Raw genomic sequence first — 26008 nt, 5'->3', positions numbered from 1 at the left:
GCGAGACACGAGTCCCGAACGGGAGAACTGCCCATACGCGTCTGAACAGTACCGAGGGTTGACGCCGAATGAGCAGGGAAGCGCCCGCCAGAAGCGCTCCGCTCCGAGTCCGAAAGCGCCACCTGTCGCGGCGCTCTTCGCGCAATCCAGAGTATGGAATGTCGTGCAAAGACGGGGCGAAAGCTTTCGGAAAGAGGACCTTTTCCCCGTCAAAACAAGACCTCAATCACCTTCCTACGCCAAAAAACAACTGATATCCGAAGAAATGCCACCGCCCCCTTGTATAAGGAGCCGCTGTTGCCATAGGGCTTAACTCGAGAACGGAGAGAGATAGAACGGTGCCGCAAGTTTCTACGCGTTCGGCGTTCTCGAGTATATTCGACGGAGGCTCGGATATGCCGCTGGGTTCGAACCTAAAATCGGGGGCAAAGGTCGGGTAACGGAGGTTAGCCTCAGGAATTTCGGGAATAACGTCGTAACCGCTGGAAACAAGGAACGCGCATCCACAATTTCGAGTAAATCGGACGTGGGTAAGCAAGTTATGGCACTGAACAGTAAGAAACGTTTCCCTACGGCGTTACCCAGACACGCCGGTGCTGCAAAATCCAAAGTCGATATCTGGAGAACGGAACGCCGCACGCAGCGGTCGAGACCTTCAAAACCGTGTCACTCACACCTATGTGGCTGCAATAGGAGCGGTTCTAGGAAGAAACGGCCGTCATTCCCATGTATTGGGAGGGGTATGAACACGGAGACCGATAAATCGAGAACCGCTAACGTCAGAGAGCTGCGGTAAATTTTGCCACATACATTACGCCGAGAACAGTAGGTTCCCCAAAACTGAACAGTATATACAACGCGGGATTTCTTCCGTAAAGGGCCCCAAAGTTACGAACGCGTGTCTGCCCACAACTTTCGAAAAGCTAAAGACCGGCCCGTGGTGTGATTTGACCGATCGTAGAGCGATATGAGACCTACTAGGATGTAAATTTTGGCGTCCATCCGACGAAAGGGCGGGAGTTACGGCGCTCCGAATGTGTCAGAAGTGCTGACGGAGGCCCAGAATATCCAAATATCTCGACTACCGATAGGGTTTCTCACAAGCCGTGAGCGTGCACATGAAGGGAGAGTAACGAAGAATACGTCACAGCAAACTGCGTTCGGATAGGACCGTTGCAGACCGCGATATTAGACCAGGAAACCCATCGAGCGCGGTGTCGCTCGATGGGGTTCAACCGCCATCGGAAGGTGTCCAACCGCAGGGTATCAACCGCCACCTCAAGTGGGTGTTCACTGCTCAGTCGAAATCCCTGTGCATATCTGATGTAAATAGTATTCAAGTATTGTGATATGCCAAATGTGGGCCTGTCGAGGAATGCACGAATTATGGTATGTTTGATGTTTGGTCGACCAATAATTGACATAACTCTATGCATGTTCCAAAAATGAATGCAGCATCAGTTTTTTTTAAACATTAAAAATTTATTCATTTGCAGAGGGCTGAATGTGTTGCTACACGTTCTGACTTGTTTCAGGTTTTCAGGGACTCATAACTCGTCGGCATAGGACACTATTAAAACTTCTGTGTGGCCAGTATAGGACCCAATATGACTCCTGCATGACCTGCACATAGGACCCCATATAACTCCCACGTGACCGGAATAAAATCCTGTACAACTCCTACATGCTCAATATAGGACCCTTATGACTCCTGCATGACCTGCACATAGGACCCCATATAACTCCCACGTGACCGGAATAAAATCCTGTACAACTCCTACATGCTCAATATAGGACCCTTATGACTCCTGCATGACCTGCACATAGGACCCCATATAACTCCCACGTGACCGGAATAAAATCCTGTACAACTCCTACATGCTCAATATAGGACCCTTATGACTCCTGCATGACCTGCACATAGGACCCCATATAACTCCCACGTGACCGGAATAAAATCCTGTACAACTCCTACATGCTCAATATAGGACCCAATATGACTCCTGCATGACCTGCACATAGGACCCCATATAACTCCCACGTGACCGGAATAAAATCCTGTACAACTCCTACATGCTCAATATAGGACCCTTATGACTCCTGCATGACCTGCACATAGGACCCCATATAACTCCCACGTGACCGGAATAAAATCCTGTACAACTCCTACATGCTCAATATAGGACCCTTATGACTCCTACATGGTTCTACATGACCGATGTGGGACTCTACATAACTCCCGCATGGGCTCGTATAGGATCCCATATTGACCTACACGGAAATTATATAGGTTCCTGTAAAACCTATATGGGTCTTATAGGATCCTGTATAGTCTTTTCAGTTTAGGTCTTTTCAGGTCTAGGTCTTTTCAGTCTAGGATATGATGCTAGGAGCGAAGGTCAGGGTTCGATGCACCGTGTCCTCAAGTTCCTCAAAAGTTATAGACAAAGGAACATAGGAAAAGCTGATCGCTTGCGAATAAGGTTTGCGGTTTGCGAACACGATAAGGGCGCTATCTGGTAATATTAGTATGACGTCATACTAATATTACCAGATAGCGCCCTTATCGTGTTGAAGACAATAGCGAGTTTTAGTGCATCGGAACCATACGCAGACAAATCTTACGTGTAACATCACGGCATATTTAGTGCATCCGAAGAATTCTACGAAAACAATACGATAAAGGAACAGTTGAAATATGGCAGACGTCGAAAACGCCAGACAGTGGGGGGATCTGAACCACGTGCCTCTCGAGTACCGATCAGCCCCAGAACAATTACTTTCCATCATGTTCACCAGATACTGTTCCTCGTACTTGTGCCGTATGAATGTCTGTGTGAAAGGAGAACTGTAAGAGAGAATGTGCGAGTGAATGTGTATCCCGTCAGCCAAATGAGGTCCCGACCAAGTCGTCGGCAAGCTGATGTCAGCGTGGTCGAAGTAGTAAAGGCGCTCGACCGGTAATCGAGAGATGCGTGGTTCAAATTCTGCCGCTGCTGGCTTTTTCGACGGCTGCCATATATGTTTGCGTTGTGTTTGTCCCGTTTTACGATCCAGCCTCGGAAAAATTACTTTCCATCATGGTCGATAAAGGATGTTATCAAATCAAAGCTTAACAATGTGATGTCACTCGCTCCAAAGCAAGAAGGTGATTGGCTAATCATGTTTTCGGAACTGTCATCGTGAACGCCTTCCGATGTACTAAAACTCGCTACTGACACGTATACTTCATTCTTACATTCAGTTACTTCTCAGTCACTTTCCCTATCTTCAAATTATCGCATTTTTTATCACAAAACGCAACCAACTTAAATGCGCGTTCCTCTAAGCGTACCACCTTATGTTTCAGATCGGCGGAGTGCTCTGTGCCCTCCTGCATCTTGGACACATGATTTACTCACTCAAATAAACATTGTTCCAACAATCGAAAACGTTCACCTCCTTTTATGGCGTTTAAAGCTGGAATTGTCCTATAAACAGGGTGTTTGGATTATCCCTTACAGATTTTGTATTAAAAAACGTATGAGTGCAGCATAGATGTGGTTTTTGCAGTTGAGTTATACGACCAAGCGGACATCCTCTGGAAGAGAGTATCTGACTACAAGATGACTAATTACATGAAATTCATTAATTAACTCTTTATTTATTTATTTATTTATTTACCCCACAGGCCAAAAGGGCATCACATGGAGGGAGTGGGAAGCAACACAAAGGGAAAATGAGGAGACATAATTAAAGGGGCCGTAAACGGGTACACAAGGTGCGTATTTCTCTGCGTTATATTATTGCAACTTAAGCAGTCAAAGCTCCTTGCAATTACTAGCGCTCAAAACCAAAAGGCGCTTGCATACGGATGAAATATTCACTGCGCTCTTTCGCTTTTTAGCTCCGCCATGCGCTCTAACTTTACGTCATTTTGACGTGGCGCTTTCCTCACAAATTACGATCAAGTGTTCCACGTATGATTTTATTTCGCTTGCGCAAATTGACTAGATGAATGTGAGTTTTATTCTATTCAAAATCTAAAGAGCCACAACCCCAAACTGAAAAGAAGTGCGTTCAATTTAGATATCACTCGTGCACTACGTTTTCCGCGCAGTAGCACGCAGCACACCGCGAGCGCGAATGAATATCCTGCGCTACAGTTCTGGAGTCTCAGGTGCGCGAAGGGTCATCTTCGGCATCGTCGAATGGTTTGAGCCACGCGGCATTGCGTCATCAGCTCGCGTGGCTCAGTGGTTAACGTGCTGGCCATGTCACGTGGTGACTGGGAGGTACCCGGGTTCCAATCCCGTCATATGATAGCAGCCCAGTTATTGTTGAATTATGCGCTCAGTATTGCTCAGTCCACCCGGAGATGTTGCAGATGTCATGACGCTGAATTTCAGAACCGCCGAGCGCGAAATGTAGTTCCACAAACATAGAAGCACTCCGCCTCACAGCTGATAATCCGTTACACCTCCAGCCGTGAGCTCCACGTCCTTCGAGAGCGTGGAGCTCGCCCCCCCCCCCCCCCCCCCCCCAAAAAAAAAAGGCTACGTAGCCATGCGACGTATACGTGGTGGAGAGAGGCGTGCGGGTTACTCATCTTTGAAAGCGTTTATATGGGCCACTGAGCTGGCACGAGCCCAACGAAATGTATATTTGGGTATTATGACCCGCGTTCTTTCATGGAGTACTATTATTTGTGAAATGCTTGGCGGCCTGTTTACGGCCCTCTAAGGAACAGTAGCAGTACGAGCAGACAAAAGGCAGGCCGCGACATACGTAGGTTATTTACAGACAGTGCATGATAAAACATGTAACCGAAGCCTAAACGATAGGCATCCGCTAATCTAATAAATCTAATCACGAGCTTGGTACCAGCTGACCAGTGTTGCCAACCTACATTCCCATTTTCCCCCGGATTGGACGAAAAATTCCCCAGATTTCCCTAGACTGCAAGTTTTGTCCGGCGGCGGCTCGTATACTCATTGAATTATGGGCGACGGTGTCCAGAACAAATACAAGTAAACAATATCACCTAGGCGCGACCTTGTCCTGTGGTGACAAGCCAGTCACCACGAAAAATACGAATAAATGTGTGAGAAAGTTGTATTTACGTCGTGATTTCATGGTACACTGAACACTTCATAACAGTTTCTCTTCGAGAAAAAAACGAGCATGAGAGGGCGACATGGTGAGAGGCGGCAAGCGGAAAGGAAAACAAAATCGTGGTTCCCTGTCCGAGAGTGGATGTGCGGAGCACATAGGGGCGCCGATCTTGAAGTACCTGCCGTCGGTGCTTGGAAAAATTACGGGACGAAATGATATCAGCGATCAGCCGAAGTCCTTCTGTGGTTACGTTTTTCCTTTGCTTGAGCCAGGAAAAATTTTATATCAGAAAATTTTCGGTACAAGTGTCACCACAGTAAAATTCTCTAGATTTCGAGGAAATTCTTTTTTCACAGACGTCAAATCCCCTAGATCTAGGGAAATTTCCCACACTTGGCAAGACTACAGCTGACCCAAACAGTGTCGTACGTAAATGTGGGTGTATATCTGCTTTGAGGGAGTGATTAATCGAGCTAGATGATGGTTGGTGGTACGAAGGGTATCTTCTTTTTTTATTTTTTATTTTTATTTTTTTGTGTTAGCGCCGCGAAGCAACTGTGGCTATGAGCGGCGTATAGACGTGGACAGATGAAGAGAGGACAGCAGGAAGGAGTGGGGGACAGGGGGGTTAGTATGCGTCCTGGGCCGACTTCAAGGGGAACTGTGCCGACATTCGTCTAGAAAGTCTTCGGAAAACCCAGGGAAAACCTCAGACAGCACAGCCGGTGACAGGATTCGAACCCGTGCCACCTCCCAGTCTCGGCGTGGAAGGCGATCACTCTAACCACTATGCCACGGGAGCTGGTCGAAGGGTATCAAAGTGGGACAAGACAGGGCTGGTAGAAAAATAAAGTTAGATACGGCAATTGGGATAAGTTTAGCGGAAAGATTTCAGGTTCATGTTGGATGATTATTTCATGTGGCAGACTATTCCATTCTATGGCGGCTAGAAGGAAAAAAACATTTGAAGAATGATTGGGGTTAAATGATAACGCTCACATTTAAAGGTGTAATGAGGTGACATTTAACCTCTCTCGAAATCCTGCTTCATCTGTCAAGCTGTCTACCAGGAGTCACAATGCAAAATATTTTCGCTCTGCGATGCGTCATAGCTTTGCAATCGAATTTACAAAAAAAAAAAAAAAAACAGTCGGACAGAGCCAGCCACAGACGGCCGACACGATTCTTGCGTGACGTATTGAGGAGGCTCCGTGCCTTGTTTCTTTGTTTTTTTTCTTCGCAGCTCACGCGCCGCTTATACATGCTTGAGCAAACACCACCTAGATACAGAAAGCCTGCGCGCTCCTTGATGTGACGTAATAATTAAGAGTCAGCCAATCAGGATCGTGTTTTCAACGGTCGTAGCCAATCACGAACGTGCTTTTAGCGGTCGTGGCCATGGAGGAGAACCACCGTCGTCTGCGAGTTGTGATTGAACGTCCCCGCGTACTAAATGGGAAAACTTGGAAATAAAGCGCAAAACGGTCTCAATCTTTCTCAAAACTGGTTTTCTGCAAGCATCTCGCACTTCTTCTCTACATATTTAGGTCTGCAGGTTGCAACAACATCATTCTTATTGGCTATTGTTTAGGGGATACCATTCTCGCAGTCACATGAAGCACTGAAGGGTCAGTTTAAAAAATAAAGGCAATCTGATTTATGTTCTTGCCGACATGGCACAGCGTATGCACGAGGTAGCTCCATTTCAGAAGCGTGAGAACACTAAATGCAATAGACGACCTGAACAAATCCCATGATGCGTCGCGAATCCGCGCAGTGCACGCTGGGCGCCACGTTCTTAGCAATTCAAGATGGCGATCGCGCTTGTCCGGCGGCTATGATGATAGTTGTTATGGTGCTGTTCCTTCGTAACGAACTAAGGGATAGATTTGAGCATTTCAAGAAACTTATGACTGCCTGCAATGCGAGTTTGTCATGAATTGCGACAGCGAACAAAATGAAGGGACGCTCGAGGAAGGGAAGTGTCAGACTTCGCCGGGGCGGCTCGTTTTCGTGTTCTCCTATGCACAGTGACAGTGTTCGTTGTGACATTCAGCCTCAGCACAAGCAGACAGCGTTGTCTCGAATGAGAACACACGTCGTGGTAAAGGAGGAACACGTTGCTGTGTCACTGGCTGCAACAATAACATGGCTTGGGACAGGCATGTCTCCTGGCAAAAGTTTCCCAGTGATCGGGCGACCCAGTTAATATGGGTTAAGAGAGTAAATCGAAAGGGTGAGTGACTTGCTGTTGAACGCACTTGCTAATTGTCATGTGTTTCGAAATTTAGCTGCTTCTGTTTACAGGGCAGGGTGGGAAGTTTTCTCTTTGGCAGCCGACTAAGCACAGTAGGATCTGCCGCATCCATTTTAATGCGTCGGAGAGGAAGGGTTACATGGACAAACTCCCGCGGTTTTTCCCATGGAAGGAATTTCCTCGTGAAATGAATGGTATGCTCGCGTATATGAACAATGCAACTTTTTACATGTTCATTACCCACCTCCAGCTGTGCCAAGGAATAAGAGCACGAAGATGAGTTCCTCATGCGAAGATACCAGAAATGGCCAGAACGAAGCTGGTGGGCTGAATATCTCCTGTGGAGAAGACAGCCCTTTGCAACTTACATTCGACAATGGTGACCTCACTAGTAAGGATCTCACCTTCCACTGCTATTCTAATTTGCTATGAACATTGTTAACCTGAAACTTTATCACATAATGAAAATAACAGCCCCATGCAGGCGATATATTGTACATTTCCCACAATTAGCATTTCCAATATTTTCCAAAATATCAGTTATTTATCTGTGGCATTTTGCAATATCACACCTTGACCAAGGCTTCTACTGCTCAATTGTTAGTGGTTGAATGGTTTTATACAAGGGGAAACAATTGGAAATGGTGTGGAATTGTATTTTGAATGATAATCAAACAATGTCTGCAGTGCTTGCAGGATGCCCCAGTCTGCAGAAATAAACCTCACTTGCCATGACCTCACTGTTGGAGCCATGTTGACCATTGGCAAGTCACCTTCACTTACTGAGCAGACTCAAGCCCCAATGAAACAGCCCACCAACCAGCTGCCACTAAGTCACGGTACGCTACTGCTTGTGCAACATTTTTCAAGAGTGCAAGGTCGGAACGGTCCTGCCAATTCCTACTGCATAAATTCGCTGACTTTTCTCCCTGACAATTTCAACAATACTTCCTGATCATCACAGCATAACGTACCGTCATTTTACATCTCAGGCCACCCACAAAGCTCACCAACTTACTTAATGCAGACAAAGCACGATTTTGCTGAATATATCTGCGTCAGCGATACGCCATTGAAGTAACCAAGGGGTCTGCACATATTCCCTATTCCGGTTCCTCCACTTCAAAAAACCCATTGGCTTGGTCCCTCATTGGCCCCGCTGTCCCTACCCTCTCACTGACTCTTCCCATGAGCAGGGACATGCCTTACTTAGCAAAATCATTGTCCTTGTCCTGTTTGACCTTCTTGATGTTGACGTTCCACTCATCCGCAGGAAAGATCAATGATAAAAGTGCACACAACGATGTGTGTCATAGGTAGGGGCGCTGTGGCAAGTCAGAATTAGTAGTCTTCCGTAACTTTTATCAGCAGTTTGACACTTTACAATTTCCTGAATTTTCCAATCATGTTAAAATTTCCTGACAATTCGCCGTTCTCCAAGTTTTCCAGGTTGGTGGCTACCTTGAGTATAGGGAGCACAACTGTGATTTCGGTACAGATGTTCATACAACTCATCAGTCAATCAATCAGCATACATGCATATCAACTGCTGTTTTCTATGCCGCGTTTTTTACATTGTGCAAGTGTTGTCATGCACACCGTTCGGTAAAATAGACTATGGAGGCGGATCATATTAAAGTGTGCAATGTTCTGCGAAATATTTTAAATGCACCAGTGCCTATTGCTTTGCTTTGCAGACTGCCTGAGCATGGGTACAGTATGCAAGGATGTGCAAAAGAAGCCATTGCAGATTATAGGCGGCGTATGGAGGAGGTCATTGCAGCGAATGCGGTTTTGCAAGCTGAGATTACCAAGATGAAGGCAGCTACATCTGTGCTTGAGAGTAAAATTTGTGTCCTGGAAGCAAAGGTGGCTTCTCAACAAACTGAGCTACTGAAATGTCACACAGCAAAGGCACCTTCCTTTGATGCAATGCTGGCCGATGAGAAGATGTTGAAATTTTACACAGGCTTTTCGAGTCCTGATAGATTCCTCATTTTTGTTCGAGTTGTTGAGAAAGGTGTAGCCAAAAATGAATGTGGGCGACCGACTACGTTAACCCTGCCACAACAGCTAGTCCTAGTCCTAAGCAGACTTCGCGTTGGCCTGCTTGAGGAAGGTTTAGCATACAGGTACGGATTATCCCCGAGCACGGTGAGCAAGATGTGCACTTTCTGGGTACAGTTCTTGGCGAGTTATCTGGAGCAAGTGCCAGTTTGGCCCAGTCGCTTAACAGTAGACCGTTTCATGCCAGAAGCTTTTGTTAAATTGTATCCAACCACCAGAGTAATTTTAGATTGCACCGAGCTCTTTATAGAGACACCAAGCCACTTCAGAACGCAGAGCGACACATACTCCAGCTACAAAAATCACAACACAGCTAAAGGCTTAATTGGGATTGCTCCTAACGGAATGATAACATTCGTGTCAGATTTGGCTCCCGGCAGGCTGTCAGACAAAGCTATCACCAGGAATAGCGGCCCCTACAGCGTGCTGGACAAGGGTGACTCTGTAATGGCCGATAGGGGCTTTCTCATAAAGGATGACCTCGAAAATATTGGTGTGGACTTGAACATCCCTCTGTTCTTGGGTGGAAGGGAACAGGTGTATTCTGAAGAAGTCACAGAAACAACAAAAATTGTGCACCTTAGAATTCATGAAATAACTGATGTTCTGAGGCTTTCATCTTTCATTCATTAGAATTCATGTCGAGCGCATGATTCGAGAAGTAAAGAGATTTAGGATTTTTTTTTTTTACTTTCGTATTTATTTCCAAGGGAAAAGGGAGGTACAGCAAAAAAGCTGCAGAGGCAGCTTGACAGCAACCGTACCCCCAGATACCAGGGTAACAGCAACAGAAAACCCTCTATACAATCCAAGAGCATATCAATCTACCCAACAAGCATTAAAAATATAATGGCAATGCACCACACGCTGCGCGCGCACATTTTGCGCACAGTCTTATTGAAACAGAACCGCATCTGTGGGGAAAAAAGAGAAATATTTAAGCGTAACATCCTGACCTACTTCACCCCTGTGGCAAGGTATTTCTTTAGTTCTCTCTGTAGCATTACAGATATGGCTGACCCGGCGTAAAGGTATGTATTTAATATGTGTGGAATATTGTAAAGTAACATCGGTTTTCCGTATTCTGTTCTGACTGTTGGGATAACCCACCTACATTCTTGTCGCGTGTTATATGATGTAGATGTTTCTCGTACATCCGCTAAACTATTGACATAGGAAATAAACACATCGCCCGAGAAGCGAATTTTTTGAGTAAGAAGAAAATTATAAAGGTCGCGAACACGTACTATTCTAAATTCATTATAAAGTGGTTCTGTATGTACTTATATATGTTTTTCCCAATTCCATGGCGCAGAACCTTAACAGGGCATGGAAGGTGTGCACGCTACTATGCAATTTCACAAACGAGCCACTGGTGACACGGTAGCAGCGAACTAGGTGCACTTCAGGGTTATCCACCCACAATACATGGCTACATATAATTGAATTGAATATAATTGAATTGAAATGCAATAAGGGGATAAGTCGATTTATCACCCTTTTGCAGTTTTTGCTGCAATTAAATCTACATACCGGTATATGTACCTGCCAAAGAAAATTTAGGACCGTATTGCAATCTAATGGCCTGCTACAGGAGGGTAAGAAATGGGAAATGCATGTTTGTCAATGGGACGGACAATCAGATCACGCCTCTTTTCTCGGTTTGGGATTTTTCGACTTATCCCCTTATTGCATAGAGAGGTTCAATTAGACCCTGAAGCTTCAGAGTTTTATTTTTTTCCAAACTCGGGTCTAGATATAATGCAAGATGCCAACACATTTGTATAGAGTCGTCGTGATCAGCCTGGAAGATGTTTGATATAGTCTGAAATTGTCATCATACGATCACAAAGCAAGGGGTACTGCTTTATTTCCTTAAGGAGAACGTACCTCCTTCTGAGTGTCATTTACACACCTACACAGTAACACGTCTCGGTGCACTGTTATGCTGTTGAAAAGCAACTGACAGCTGTAAGGAAGTCATGTAAACGTACTGTTAATATGCAAATAAATGCTCTTTTGTGAAATGCATGCATTACGCTCTTGAGTAATCCTTCCTCTTAACGATGAAGCAAAACAACATGCAGGATGTCTCACTTGAACTGTTAAAAAATCAAAATAAAGTTGTGTGTTCCAAGGCTACATGTTGGGAAAAAATAAATGGCATGGTCCTAGTGCTGGGCCATGTCTAAGTATATTAACAGCTAGGGCCAGAAGTTTCCAGGAGGTATATTTTTCAAATTTGGGATGTAAATATTAGGCTTCGTATTTACGTGGTTAGATTACTGTAACCTCCGTTTAAAAAAAAACTTACACAGCGTGAAGGTTAGGGGTAAAAAATGGGCCTTATACGGCTCTATTGCACACATCTTGAAGCAGAGGTGTTCTCCTGAATATATATAAAGGTTGAGGTCTGTTCAGACTACCTGCACAAGAAGTTTTGTGCTTACTGCTTGGTTTCGTTGCACACAATTGGAACTTTTAGCTTTTTGCAGACAGTCCGCGGGGAAATATTGGGTTAAAGCTTTTTCCTGAAAAGTGCGTCTCTCTACTGGGGGGCTAAAAATGAGGGAGAACATGATTTAAACCTAAAACTTTGGGCTCTATCTATAGCCTATGGTGTTGGAGCTGAGAGTGAGAAGCAGGGGCATTCTCTGCGTGTGCATCAAAAAATGCGGCCACTCGTGGCAACATTTCAAATGTCCACATTCGTTCATCAAGGTATATCCTTTGCACTTTGCAGTCGTGTCCATTGTCCACAACGAAGTCGCACCACTTCAGCCCAGTAATGGCAAGCTGCCCTTGCATTTGATGAAAGTATTTATGCGTCTCCATATCTGATATATGGTGGGTGTTCCATGGCGTCAGCAATGTTCTCCACCTGCAGGTTCATAGCTTTTGCTAAAGTCTTTACCTCAATTAGACCAAACTCATTTGTAGTCTTGTCAAGCACCAGTCCATCAGGGGAGGCACCCAGGAAGGGAACACCTGGATTTACGCCGAGACCAACACTGTACACGCAGTTCCCAGTTTTCTCATTGTACTGCTGCTTTTCATTTTTGCTCCCAGTAGCCATGCAAGCCGTGGGGCGTCCCCCAGAACCTGCTAGTACATCACATGCAAAATTTTCCGTTACTGCAGACTTCCGCCTCCCGATTTCACCAAACCTTGAGGCAGTGATTCTGCCATGCCTTTCACTGTATCGCAGAGAGCTTCGAGACTGATTTCGTGTTTTACAATCAACTTCTTGAGCATCTTCAAGGGTAAGAGTCCTTGAACACGTTGGTCTTGTTGCTCCAATCCAGAGAACAGCAACAGGTAGCCTCACTGGTGGCTCATCCGGTTCATTAGTCTCTGTATCAGGCTGTTGACGTCGTGGTACTGGTTGCATGTTAGTCTCTTCCGAAACTGCAGCAAGCATCGAAGAAAGGGAATGCTCCATAAGGTCCCTGTGGGGGGTGTGCAACGCTGCGGATGAAACAGTGGCGCTTCCAGATGTGTGTCTAAAATACTTCTGGTTGTTTGAAGGCTTTAGTGGCACATGCTTCACAAACACTAGGTCCTCGAAACGTTCCACTGGAGCAGACTGGTTTATGGCACGTGCGGTTGGAATCCCCCACTTTCGTGGCTTTTCAGTGCAGGATGCCACATCTGGCACATACTTCAGGCCCTGCCTGATCACATCAAGTAGGAACCACAGCAGTGCACATACTCTCACAAAGTAACTCATACTCTGGGGTTTCTACGACGTGTATTGCGCATCTACAGATGTTAGATTAATGGCCTACAACACTTTGGTCCGCAGTAAATTGGAATATGCGTCCATTATTTGGAATCCCTTCCAGAAGTATTTAATTGAACAAATCGAGGCCGTTCAAAATAAGGCAGTCCGTTTTATCTTTAAAAAATATGACTGGACCAGCATTACTGAATTCAAGCAATTAAACTGCATCCCACTTCTTGCTAACAGAAGGAAGGTTAAAAGGCTGGTGAACATTTTTCGGCTTTTCCTCAATGGCTCTTCGTATATTGAACCAGCCCACCACTTAGCGGTCCGTCTTGACCACCATCACAAGCTTAAGACGACATTTGGCATGACAGACTATTTTTATAATTCCCCCCTTTAGACAGGCATCCGTGATTGGAATTCTTTGCCTGAAGAAGTTGTCATGAATAATAATATTGATACCTTTACTAGGGCCTGTGAGTGATTGTACTTAGAGTAGGTAATTGCTGTATGGTTGTGTTTTCTTGTGATTGTCATGCTTTTGATATGTATCCTTTTCCTATTGTATCCCCCCTTATGTAATGCCATAGCTATGACATATAAATGAAAATAAATAAATAAAAAGTACATGCTTACACGTACCATCTGTTGCTGCGGGGCATATGCAGTAGCCTCCTGTCACGTTTCCATCATCGCCAGTTCTCGTAAGTGTTCGCCTCAGTTTTCGCAGTGTAAAAGATGACTCCACTGTCGCCTTTACAACAACGAAGTCCTGGCCATAATGAAGAAGCACATTTGTCACCTTGTCACTTTTGTACATCCTGTATCCCTCCTTGCCATGCTTGGATGCACCAGCCTGCTCTTGGTGAAACAAAATTTTCGCTTAATTGAAGGCAGCAGGGAAGTTGCCCAACTGTTTTGTCCAAGGCCCTTTTGGTACCTCAAATTGTATCGTGGACCTGGAAACGTGAATGCACAGAAAACCCTGCTTTATATCACATTTTCACATTTCAATCCTGAAGGACACGAGTCCATGTAAACGTGTTTAAAACTCGCACTATACTCAGTAAGGCAGGGGATGGTAGCATAAACGGATCAGCACCGGTCCCTCTTTCTCTCGGCTCCTGCATATCGTGGCATTTGCTTGTATTACATTTGTACACCTTTGTGGTATCAGGCCATACAAAGAAACCGATTCGTCAAACCAACCATTGTTTGTTGTTCAGTCATTGAGACTCTGTCGACAACAAACCCGACTGTCGGTTGTTTCCGTGACCGAACGCAGCGAGAGTGAAAATTTGATGTAAAAAAAAATTTGGCGGGACGGCCAGTTTCGGTTTCTACAATATCCTTGTTATTCTGCACATTTTGTGATATCGTGGACAGTGACAACGCTTAATATCCACTGCCAGTATTACTACGAAATGCTGTCAGGCGTTTCAGCACACGTGAACTTCTCCAGTTAAAGGACAATGGAAGCGAAATTTGTCCATTGCAAAAAAAGGCCCGAACAAGGTGTAAATATTACGTAGAATTATGGTGCCACTAGTATTTTGCAAGTACGCTGTACGGATGGGGATATTTTTGACGATTACGAGCGCGCTGGGTCGCCCACCCGACACGATCGCCCATGGAGCGCGCGCAGCCGCAAAGCATTGCGGGAAAATCTGAGGAGCGCGTGACGTCAAATATCTCTCGAGCTCCATGTGCGGCTGCCCGATGAACGGGATAAACACGGCGAATTTCAAATAACGCCTGGAGATGTTCGATTCGGAGATCTCGTGGAAGTCTGAAGGCGATATATTCTATGAGAGATGGGTTCGTACATGCTTCTTAATCTCAGTTTTTTCCCCGTAGCGGGAATCAGACGTACGCCGAAACGCTAAGTGGAGGTAAAGATTTGTGCCTTCCGTTTTCGTCAAAATACAGAAGGGGCCGCTCCTTCTTTCAGCCTGCTGTACTTCGTTGACAAGTCAAGGCTAATGAGTACCTCTGGATTTGTTTTGAACCATTCGTCAACAATATGTCTGCGCACTACTTGTCTTGTTTCACCTGTCTGCAAGTAGGCATAGACAGATTCGCGGCGAGAATAAGATTCCTGTCTTTCGGAAACAATTGAAATATGAGAGTCATTAAAAAAAGTCACACGTCGGCAGAATTTCAACTTCGCATCTCTCGATTGCCAGTCGAGCGCCACTGGCCAATACGGCCACGGAAACAACCACAGACTGGTAGAGCGTGTTTGTTCTGAAACATATCCTGGCCGAACGCAAGGTAACACAGACAGCAATGTAAGCAGCAAGACTCTCACCCCTAGAGAGAATGAGATCGCCTTCCTTCGGATGGATTTTGGGTGCCAGCCTCGGTAGTGTTGTCTTTGTAATAAACGTCACTCGATGTTTGACGCTGTGTTTGTGATGTCTATCCGTGTGTCGTTCGTGCAAGGAACACTATGTCCTCCGGTTGCCGAAAGGAAGTCGGCAATATGCTGTAGCACAGCCAGGAAAGACTTCACAAGCATGTACAATTTTTCTTGTCGCGAAAATCAACCTCCGATCGCAAAACAACCGCAAAATGAAAGTCAGGAACTCTAGCAGGAGAGACAACGTGCGTCACTTCCGTGGTCTGCTACGGCGGCGCGGCGACGCTCGACAGGGGCTCAGAGTGCTCCGCGGCCGAATTTTATACCGCGATTTTGGCGGCATTTCAACTAATATACGTAAATCTAAGTCGAATTCCGGATTGTTTTGGTACACATCGCAATATGAGGCAAACAGCTTTGTAGCTTATTTTCGCTTCCGTTGTCCTTTAAGTTAATCACACGTAAAAAGCCCATGTCACGATCCATCACGTCAAGGGGTATGTCACCAAATAACGCTGGCGTCCAATGCATTTCACTTTTCAAGAGATTCAATACATGACCTTGAAGGCTCCTATAGCAAGGACAGACAGCATCTGCGAAGTAATATAAGAAAACATTTACAGAAAGAGCCTTACCTGCATGCATTGATCACGTTTATCAACGCCTGATGTCTTGAGCAGTGACGCACGTAAACAACACCTATGTAGTGTAGGAGAGTTAGGGCCAGTTCTCACTTGGCGACGCCCGACGCGACGTCGTGAGCGGGCGGCAGAAGTAGACGCGCATTTCCGCCGCCCGTTCAGCGCCCGCGATTTTCATGTTCCCACTACAGTGGCATTCCGTCGTCCAAATCAGACGAAGAATCAGGAGGCGTGGTCTTTCTGTGTCACCTGATTGGTCGCCGGTATATCGTTCTCGGCAGCTCTCGCCGACGTCGTGAAAGAAGTTTGGCATGACATTTTTTTTTTGGCTCGACGTCTCCCCCGTCTCAACGCCGGAAATGCACATCTATTTCCGCCGTCCGTTCACGACGTCGCGTCGGGCGTCGCCAAGTGAGAACTGGCCCTAAGCGTTAACGATAGTAAATGAAACTATACGGTGCTGCTAACTGTGCAACAGAATTTATGACAATGAATTGGTAGACGTACCCGCCTCGTCAGTGTGTCGGTGTCAGCCGTGTCAGGTAGCGGCCGGCATAGCAGACATCACCTTCGAGAGCGGAAAAACGTATGTCCCATGATTCCCGGAGCCGCCGCGACGTTCCCCTCTGGCGGCGCTCCAAGTTATTCAGGTGGTGTATTAGTGTGCTAACAATAGATATGGTGTACAGCATTACATATTTGCTTTTTCTAGGGCAACTAAGAAGGGTGGATAGACACAAAGACAAAAGACACTCAGATTCATTAGCAATTTCCTGCAAGAGAGCTAAGGCTTCTCTAGATTACTAGAACATGGGTACCTGGTTATAAATAACAAGAATTCGTCCACCAGAGGTCAGTGTTTCACACACCCTGCTTTCCATCGAAACTATTAAAAGGTGTGATCCTCAAACCTGCGCAAAATTCCTGGGGAGTCTTCACTGGACACTGCTGCTGTCCCACTCTGCTATTCTGGATGCACTGCCTGAGACGATCAGACGAAGCATGTTTTCCCAACATGAATGGTAACTGCTATGAGGAGTGTTGTACTTACTGAAAGCGATATGAAATGCTGTGCCTTGACAGGTAATGTTGATATCCTTCTTAAGACCGTAGAGAGATGTTCCCTGCTCCCTTTATTCCAAACCGCACTATCAGACGCAAGCCCACTTGCCACCAAGCCAATGAGTTGTGCCTCACAGTCAGGGCAATCAAGGGAATCTATCACCGAGGCTCAGAAAAGCTATTTTCCATCGGGTTCTGGTCCAGGGCTCAGCCGTGAGTAGCCTCGTGAAAGCACCAGGGTTTCTTCGAATTTCAGGTGTGCCAGCTTTTATTTTCCTCTCCCTCCTTTTGTTTATGTAGTAGCTGATTACTTTAGCCTTGTACTGCTTTGGAGATTGAAGATGTGGAGATGATGTAAGAGGTGGAATCAGGCTTTAGGCACAATGAGGCAAAGTGCGACTACATATCTTCTGAGAATGTTTATTTATCATTCACATAAAGAGAGGATAGGTGTTACAATAGATGTTACATCTTTTTCCGGTTTTGATATTTATTTATTTGTGAATATACCTCAAAGGCCCCTGCAGGCATTACATGAGGGGGGACATCAACATGGGTCACTTAGCAAATATGGAAGTTACAAGGAATATACATATTTGGAAGACAGGCTCTGTTTTTCATTTGTTCATCAGTCTTGCTCAAGAAATTGTTCACTGTAGCAACGGTACACAATGTCACGAAAGGAGTGCTCATCTATCGTTCTGCAAGGCTCATTAAAGGGACTATGAAATTTCCCGAACCCCCATACTTTTTTTCGATGGAAACTGTTCTTCCCGCAGAGAAACTAATCTGCCACAAATTTTTCCGGACGAAATCGCTCCACTCTGCCAGGAGAGCGCGCTGGAAATGTCTCTTCCGCGTTCCTCCTCTCCCGCGCATATTTCCCTGTCGATGGTGTAACTGTACGGACCGCACTTCGCTTCCCCGTTGCGTCACCGGTGTTGCACAATGGCAAGTAATGCCGCGAGCTCGCGCTGTGGCTGCCGCCACTGCCGAAATCTGCCGATCGGGCGAAAGCTGCTGTCATAGAGATTTCCACTCCCGATGAACGCATACGCGGGATCCTACGGCGCATGCTCCTGGCGGGATTCCTCGGCTCGGCAACACGTCACGATGACGTGTTGCTGAGCCGGCCGTGGTCGCGTCAAGTTGCCCGTTGTGTCTCCGCTAGGCAGCTCGCCACGGCGCGGCGCTAGCTGTCCTCCCTTCGCCGCTCCGTTTAAATTCGCTCCCGAGAAATCCGCTCGCGCGACGAAGGTAAAATTTCGGTTCTAGACTCAGAAAAATGTCTTCTTTCGAACGAAACGAAGAAAAAAATCGTTTCATAGTCCCTTTAAGAAGGACTTGTGTTGTGTTTCAGCACAACATATTGAACTCATGAACCATATGAGTTCAGTATGTTGTGTTCTATGTTGTGTTGTGTTCTCAGCTCTCAGGATGATGCATATGCATCATCCTGAGAGCTATAAATCATCCTAAATACAGATGCTGAATTATTTTAAATGCGATAGACGAGCTGTGCGAAGAGGTACCTCCAGTCAGGATCTTGGGTACTTGAAGCCTGTGGCAGCTTCTGTGGGAAAGGCTTTCCACATGTACCTGAGAGCAACTGCAATTTTCCCGCCCACACCCTGTACATTACTATACATGCTATGTTCTTTTAGAAACCAACATTGTTTTACTTGACACTGAATCGACAATCAAGAACACTCACTATCGCTAAAAACCTACGCTAAAACCCTATGCACAGGGCAATACATAAAAAGGTGACTCAGGACACAGCACACTGACAATTACAAAGTTGCCTATATTGCTTTTCTCTAGTTCAGAGTTGTGTATTGTATAGTCTTTTTATGTGCTGCGCCTGTACTGGAGTTTTTAGCGACTTTAATGCAGGACCAAACCAGTTTTGAGCGCCCAAATTTTAACATCGTTCGACAAGGACACATGTGACTTACTTGTGAATATAGTCGCTCAGGTTCGCGCTGCCCACGGAGTTCAAGATATGCCACCTTCAGGACAGTCATATTGAAGCATAGAAGTTGAAAATCTTCGTGGGTTGTAATGCACTCATACTGCAGTCATTCGGCAGTGTTCGATCTCCTTCGGCATTATGACACACCAGCCGCACCAGCAACATAAACAGCAAGTGCTAATTAAATATCAGGACACGAAATTTCAGAGAACGTTTACATGTTCGATCACAGTGTGCGTTAAAAAGCTCATCGCTTACCTGTCAGTCGAAGGCAGGCGACTGATGCTCTTTGCTTCATCTGTGAACGATGTTCGTAGAGCTCTAACTTCGTCCCGCATTCGCGCCATCGCCTACGTTTCGAAAGAAAGGCTACCGAGCTGTTCAGCATGCAGAATTTCCTTCGCAGAAAGGTCAGAAAAAAGATCCGGGCTCGAAGTCTCCGCATTTCTTGCTTCGACGTCCATATTGAAGATCGCTTTCCGGACGGATGCCGCCTACATCCGTCACCAAGCCACTCACAAACTCTCACAAACTCACACAAACTCACAAACTCTCACAAACTCACTAACAACAGAACTTGCGGCCCGGGCGCCCAATGAAACATGGACCTCGTGCTTTCGTCACGCACACGGAAATTGGAGGATGTCCACTACAAAGAGGCTAGATTTCGGCGCCGATTGTGCGAGTTGAGGAGGAAAAGCGAAGCCGGTTTTCAGCTCCCCGTTTGGCAAACTTTGCCGCCGCGCACAGCCAAAATATTTCGCGTGCGGCTTGGAGGCATATTATATCTTCGTAATAGATGCAAATGGAAGATTTCTGGTCCCTTTAAAACTCCTGAAAAAAGCACGTGCTGTGAAACCTCCATCGCCGAATTTCGCTATGCAAATGAACCGAAATTAAAATCGCGGAGCGCATGACCTTCGCTGACAGAGGCTTATCCTTGCCGCGGATACCCCTGGCTATCAGCGGCATACAGACGTGGACAGAGGGAGAAAGGACTGCAGGAAGGAGTTGGGGACAGGGGGTTTAGCATGCGTACTGGACCTACTTTTGTCTAGTACTTTCCCATCAAGTACCCAACTGGAAATGCAAAGACGAAAAGAAAAAAAAAGGAAAATGTCAAGTAAGTTTTGCGTCTATAGTCAGTGACAACTTAAGTCCTACAATTGGGACCGCCCACTCAACCGTGGAAGGCTCTTGCGATTGGCTACCAGCCTTTCCACGACGCCCCCGCTTCGCGATGTAGTGCCGGCTCTCTCTCTCTCCCCCCAGTCCCCACTTGGCCGCGCCGCACTACGTTCGCGCGCGCCAAGCAATTCTTGTGTGGGGGCGGGGTCAAGTGCATGACTTATGTTGTCACTGACTATAGAAGCAGTGTTTTTGAACATGAAAGTGGAGTGCTGTCCTCCTTTTCATAGTATACCGAGAGATGCAAGGAGGAATAAGTCAGGAAATAAAAATATTTTCCACTAGCAGAGCCGGTTGCATAAGCAGCTGTAAAAGGAAATTATGCCATCTGTTACAGTTCATACTCATGAGCAAGCACACTAGCTGGGCTTCAGAAGAAGAATGTGCAAAAAACTGCTTAGATACGCATTTAGTCAATAAGCAACGCGCACTCTTCCTTAGTCCCGTGTTGTTGTTGTTGTTGTTGTTGCTCCTCAAGCGTACTCCTCATTTGTTCTTGCATGTACATGCATTGCAAGTTTTTCCTCTTCAAGATGTACCAACCTACCTAGATTACTGCCTTAACTCAGTTGCAATGCATCACCTGGCGAGTACAAGCCCCCGTACTTTACTTTAAGTATATTTAAAATTTGGTACTTTGTACTATAGGGGAACGTGAGGCACAGTGAGACGAGACAGTTGATCGATTGTTTGTATTTTTGTACAGGAAAGAAAACTTAGCATTTTTAACTTCATGGGCTAGGACAAATCTTGTTTTATAGCAATTTTAAAATATTAATGACGCTTAAATAATTTCTGTAATCTCTTCTGTAGCGCTGCCTTGCGCTCACTTGGAATGATGTATCGTGTGTGTAGAGAACTTTCAAATATTCCTCCCTTCCTCCCTTCCTCTGGTCAAACCAAACCTCCAAACCTCCCTTCTGGTCACCTCGGGAATGTCGGGATTGACAAATGAATTCGGTCTTTTCTTGCTCTACCTAAGAACATTAACTTATGTAGAAGCCGTACAATTCACCACCCTATTGTACACCTCTTCAGTGTGCCCCATGTGCTCCTGTAACACCGAGCACTATCACACAATTGTTGCGCATAACAGCACATGGCTGAGCACGAGCAAACAGCGTGCCATCTATTCCGCTTTCATTTCATTTCATTTTAGTGATTCCGCTTTCATCTACTGTGCAGTCATAACGCGTAGGATTCAAGTCACTGTTGTTGTATGTCATCAAAATATTTTTTCCCCGTTGATGGCTGTTTGACGGACACAGTTACAGTTTCGCTTTTCTATGGTTTGCGAATGAGGCAGATACCGGCAATGTCACACTTTGCCCCATGCCTCACTGTGCCTCACGTTCCCATACTTCAAGTGCAATTGACGGCAGGCACTTTGTACTTTACTTTAAGTACAATTTTGGGTACTTTGTCCATCACGGCATAACGTATAAGATACAAAAACCGAGAGACGTGGGTCGAAGAGACAATCAAGACAAACGACAGAACTTTGTCGTGTTTGATTTAAAACTGATTTAAAACAAAGGAACACACAATACGACACTTGCTCCAAAAGCAGTGTCGTCTTGTGTGTTCCTTTGTTCATGTTTCGTGCTCCAGTTTTAAATCAGTCATGTACCAACAGGCCCACTTTGCCATTTTGGTGTGTTTCTCTCTTTTCTTCCGAGTCTCTCGGTTTTTGTTCCTGATACATATGACGGGGCTTGCCAAACCGCAAGGGAACCTCCCAAAAGCATCCAATTCTAATTCGATGGTCACGTCCGCAGAGAGCCGCCTCCGAAGTCGTTCATTCCAAACACTTTTAGGCAGTATGTAGAAGAAAATAATGACAGTTTGTACGTGCAGCGCGTGCACCAAGTCTTCTGGTCGAAGAAAAACGATGAAAAGCTGTGCATCTCAACATCTCTACCACCATGCGAAGTGCTGCGCGGATTCCCGTGTCCCTTTTGTGACTCCTGCTGAACGTGAGTCGTCCTCTGCATTTCAAATGGCATTCGTACGTGCGACGCCCAGACGTTGACAAGCGCCCGAGCAGAGGACGTCGCAACCAATAGTGTGTTATCGTAACGTGTTTCCCCTAAGACTAGTATACCTGGCGTGTACCAACTCGGCTATAGCACTTGAACCATTTCCACGAGCGTGCGATATTGTTTTAATGTGTCTTAATTGGCCGCCATTGAGAATGTGCTGCTATGTCACCAAGTCGAATACAAGCAGGAAAGTTAGCAAGTTAGCTAAGCTAACGTCTAAACGATGCGGATATTATGGAAAGTCTTAAAGAAAACGTAGAGAACTTCCGATGTATTCTTCAACAGCAACGACTTTGTTTTAATTAATAAAACAATATATGCTGCAACCCACGTTATAAACTGCATGGGAACAGCGTACTACTTGCGACACACTTGTATGAAATCTCGAGCCTCCGCAAGTATTCCTCAACAGCTACATTGCCTATCAATGACTAAACTGCAAGGGGCTGGGGTGGGGGGGTGGGGGGGGGGAGCTGGTATCTACGGGTACGCCGTGAGATACATTGTTCGTGCTTCTTTGGCGTGATAAAGACGTACACCGGCCTCCCCTCCAAGTTCACCTCAGTGAGCGACACCGCCGCTAGGAGGTAATTACGTAGCGGTACGGAATTTGTGGAGAAGTGTGTCGCAGGCACGCCGTCTTTCGCGAGGGAAGATAAACACTGTGTGCCCTGTGCTGAGATTTTGGGTCCACGTTAAAGAAGCCTCACGTGGGCAAAATTAATCTGCAGATAGACCACTGTGGCGTCGCTCATCATCATAGTTGTCTCGCGATCTAAAGCCACGAATCATTATATCACAAATTATCGACTAGATGTTCTCATGGGGACAACTTCGTAGCTTTTATAATTATTGAGAAAGTTAATTAAGACATTGCCTTTGGAGTAGGAGTGCCCTTCAGCATATGCTATATTGCAATTGATTTCATCTCAGAAAAAGTGATATATATATATTTTTTTAAATAAGTTCGCATTTAGCTGGGACACCCTGTATATACGTATAAAGACACCACAGAATGATTTTCTTCACGAAGCGTCTCCTGAAGGTATTTGTACGAAACTGCTTTCATTGCAGAATGTGCTACACGAGTACCGCTTCTAGCATAAAAGCTCTCGCTGCAATATGCTTCGTAAGTATTTCGGCGACAGGCGATTATGCTCAGGTTGGTATAACGACACGATGTTCAATTGGTGATGGAATTATATTATATATATTATATTATATTATTATTATTATCGAATCGAAAATTAGTATAGCTAGTATATCAGTTAGATTGTGTTCAAGGCAATATCAGACACCTTTCCATATGAGTTTAGCAAAGGTGTTCGATCTCGACTAACGAAATTTTATAATGTGCTCGCCTTACTTCACATTAGAAATTTGACAACACTCAAAAACAGTAGGCACTGAAGCTTTCTGCATTTATTTACGGCACTAGCTTTCTTGTGGTCGACCACCCGAAATAGTCCCGTAAATCAAAGTAAAAAGCCTCAGTGTCTACTGTTTTCGAGTTTGTTTAATCTTCGCGGAACTGACTTGTCCCTTCCTGCTACTGTATCTATTAGAAATTGGAGGGAAAAGCCATTGGTCGGTGAATTCACTCATGATATCTATCACCGACATCATTCACCATCACATCACTGAGAGTGATATGGTATTGAGTGATGGGCAATGGTGTGTTGTGATGCTGAGTTTGATGTTGAGTGATGGGCAATGATGTGCAGTGGCGTAGCCAGACCTCCAAGGTAGGGGTCTCGATACAAAAAAAGCTCCTCCCCCTCCACGCCGTTCAACCAGGGTACACCCACACACTCATCCTTGTGCACACACCGAGGTCAGATATGAAAATACAAAATATTTGAATGTTTAATAATGCGTTTACATATGGGGTGTCATGAGCTGTGAGGCCGCCTCACGAGATTTGAAGTAGCTCGAAAATCTAATAGTTCCAAAAGTATTCAACTGTGCTGCTTAGATAGACGGGACTTTTGCGATCGTCACCCCGTGCCCCCCATATATAAATTTTTCTCCTCAGATTTGCACGATTTGCGTGGGTCGTCCTGTGGCAGGTAAGGAGCTCGAGCCCCCAGCCCACCCGTGGCTACGCCACTGATGTGATGTGCTGGTGAGTTTGATGTTGAGTGATGGGTATTGATGTGATGAAATGTTGAGTTTGATCTCGAGTGATGGGCAATGATGCGGTGTGATGATAGGCTTGCTGTTGAATGATGGGCAATGAGATGCTGTTGAACATAGTGTTAGTGATTGGTAACGATGTGATGTTATGTTGAGTGTGATGTTGAATTATGGGTTATGAAGTGATGTTGACCCTGAAATGAGTTGAACCATGTTGATAATATGTTTCTGGCACCATGATACGAGGGTGTCGCACGCTTTAAAGGGCTCTGCTGCCGCCTTTTTCGAATTTTACGGTCGCCTCTGTTACAATCCCAGCGGAATGGCATGGCATAAGTTCTTTTATGCTATGACTTTAGCACCATGATTAAAGGAATTTTACTCGTTTTAAAGGGCTCTGCTGCCGCCTTTTTTAAATTTTGTGGTCGCCTGTGTTACAATTCCAGTGCAACGGCATAACATAAGTTGTTTATAATATGACTTCGGCACCCTGATTAAGGGGATTTTGCCCGTTTTAAAGGGCTCTGCTACCGGCTTTTTCGAACTTTGTGGTCGCCTCTGTTGCAATCTCAGCGGAATGGCATGGCATAAGTCGTTGATAATATATCTTTGTCACCATGATTGAAGAGGTTTCGTTCGTTTTAAAGGACTCTGCTGCCGCCGTAAGCGACAATAGTAATTCAAATTACGTTGCTCGCCTGCGCCTCCTGAAGAAGTTAAAAACCATTCCTAAAACTGTGTGCACCGCAATATGCAACACGCAGTGGCTGCACCACTGGCGCCAACGTGGTGAACAAGTAATTCAAATTACATTGCACCGCTGTGCTTCTGATAGAAATTTAGTAAAATTCTTAAATCGTCTGCACCGCCCCTTTAAACTGCAGTATACCTGTGGTTGTACCATTGGCACCCAAGCGCTAAACAGTATTTCAAATTACATTGCTCTGCTGTGCTTCAATGAGAAGTTCAAAACTCCTAAAAGCCTGTACACCGGCCCCTTAAATTGCAATATGGCGTTGGTTCTATCATTGACACCGAAGCGGTAAACAATAATTCAAATTACATTGCTCTGCTGTGCGTCTGGGAGAAGTTGAATCAAATTCCTAAGAGCATGTGCACCGCCCCTTTAAACTGCAATATGCCGGTGGTTGCACCACTGGCACCCAAAGGGTATACAGTAATTCAGATTACATTGCTCTGCTGTGCTTCAGGTAAGAGTTAAAATTCCTATAAGCGTGTGCACCGCCCCTTTAAATTGCAGCATGCAATATGCAGTAGTTGCACCACCGGCACCAACGCGTTGAACAGTAATCCAAATTATATTGCTCCGCTATGTTTCTGGTACAAGTTCCTGCACGTCTGTATTAGCTGTCGTACTTCAGTTACAATGCCTCCAGGAAGCAGAAGAAAGTCTCTCCCTGAATGGGCAGAAGTAGAAGAAATCGGGAAAAAATCCG

At 45.5% G+C, this 26008-nt stretch overlaps 2 protein-coding genes across 2 annotated transcripts in view; both read left to right on the top strand.

Annotated features, from left to right (window-relative positions):
- The window catches only part of LOC135399705 (uncharacterized), a 60847-nt gene that overhangs the window by 21854 nt on the left and 12985 nt on the right, over window positions 1-26008 (top strand). Inside the window, exons 5-6 of the mRNA XM_064631442.1 lie at window positions 22231-22349; window positions 23490-23544. Coding sequence (XP_064487512.1) covers window positions 23491-23544 — 54 coding nt within the window. The 5' untranslated portion in view covers window positions 22231-22349; window position 23490. The remainder of the gene's footprint in view (window positions 1-22230; window positions 22350-23489; window positions 23545-26008) is intronic.
- Window positions 9071-10051, top strand: LOC135399152 (uncharacterized). The gene has a single exon (XM_064630933.1). The coding sequence runs from the start codon at window positions 9071-9073 to the stop codon at window positions 10049-10051; it is 981 nt and encodes a 326-aa protein (XP_064487003.1).

This window comes from Ornithodoros turicata, chromosome 1, assembly GCF_037126465.1.
Source record: "Ornithodoros turicata isolate Travis chromosome 1, ASM3712646v1, whole genome shotgun sequence".
Lineage (NCBI taxonomy): Eukaryota > Metazoa > Arthropoda > Arachnida > Ixodida > Argasidae > Ornithodoros > Ornithodoros turicata.
This window is presented reverse-complemented; position numbering and strand designations above follow the sequence as displayed.

Excerpts from the sequence above, each read along its gene's own strand:
- LOC135399152 (XM_064630933.1), top strand. The coding sequence starts at position 9,071 with ATGCAAGGATGTGCAAAAGAAGCCATTGCAGATTATAGGCGGCGTATG.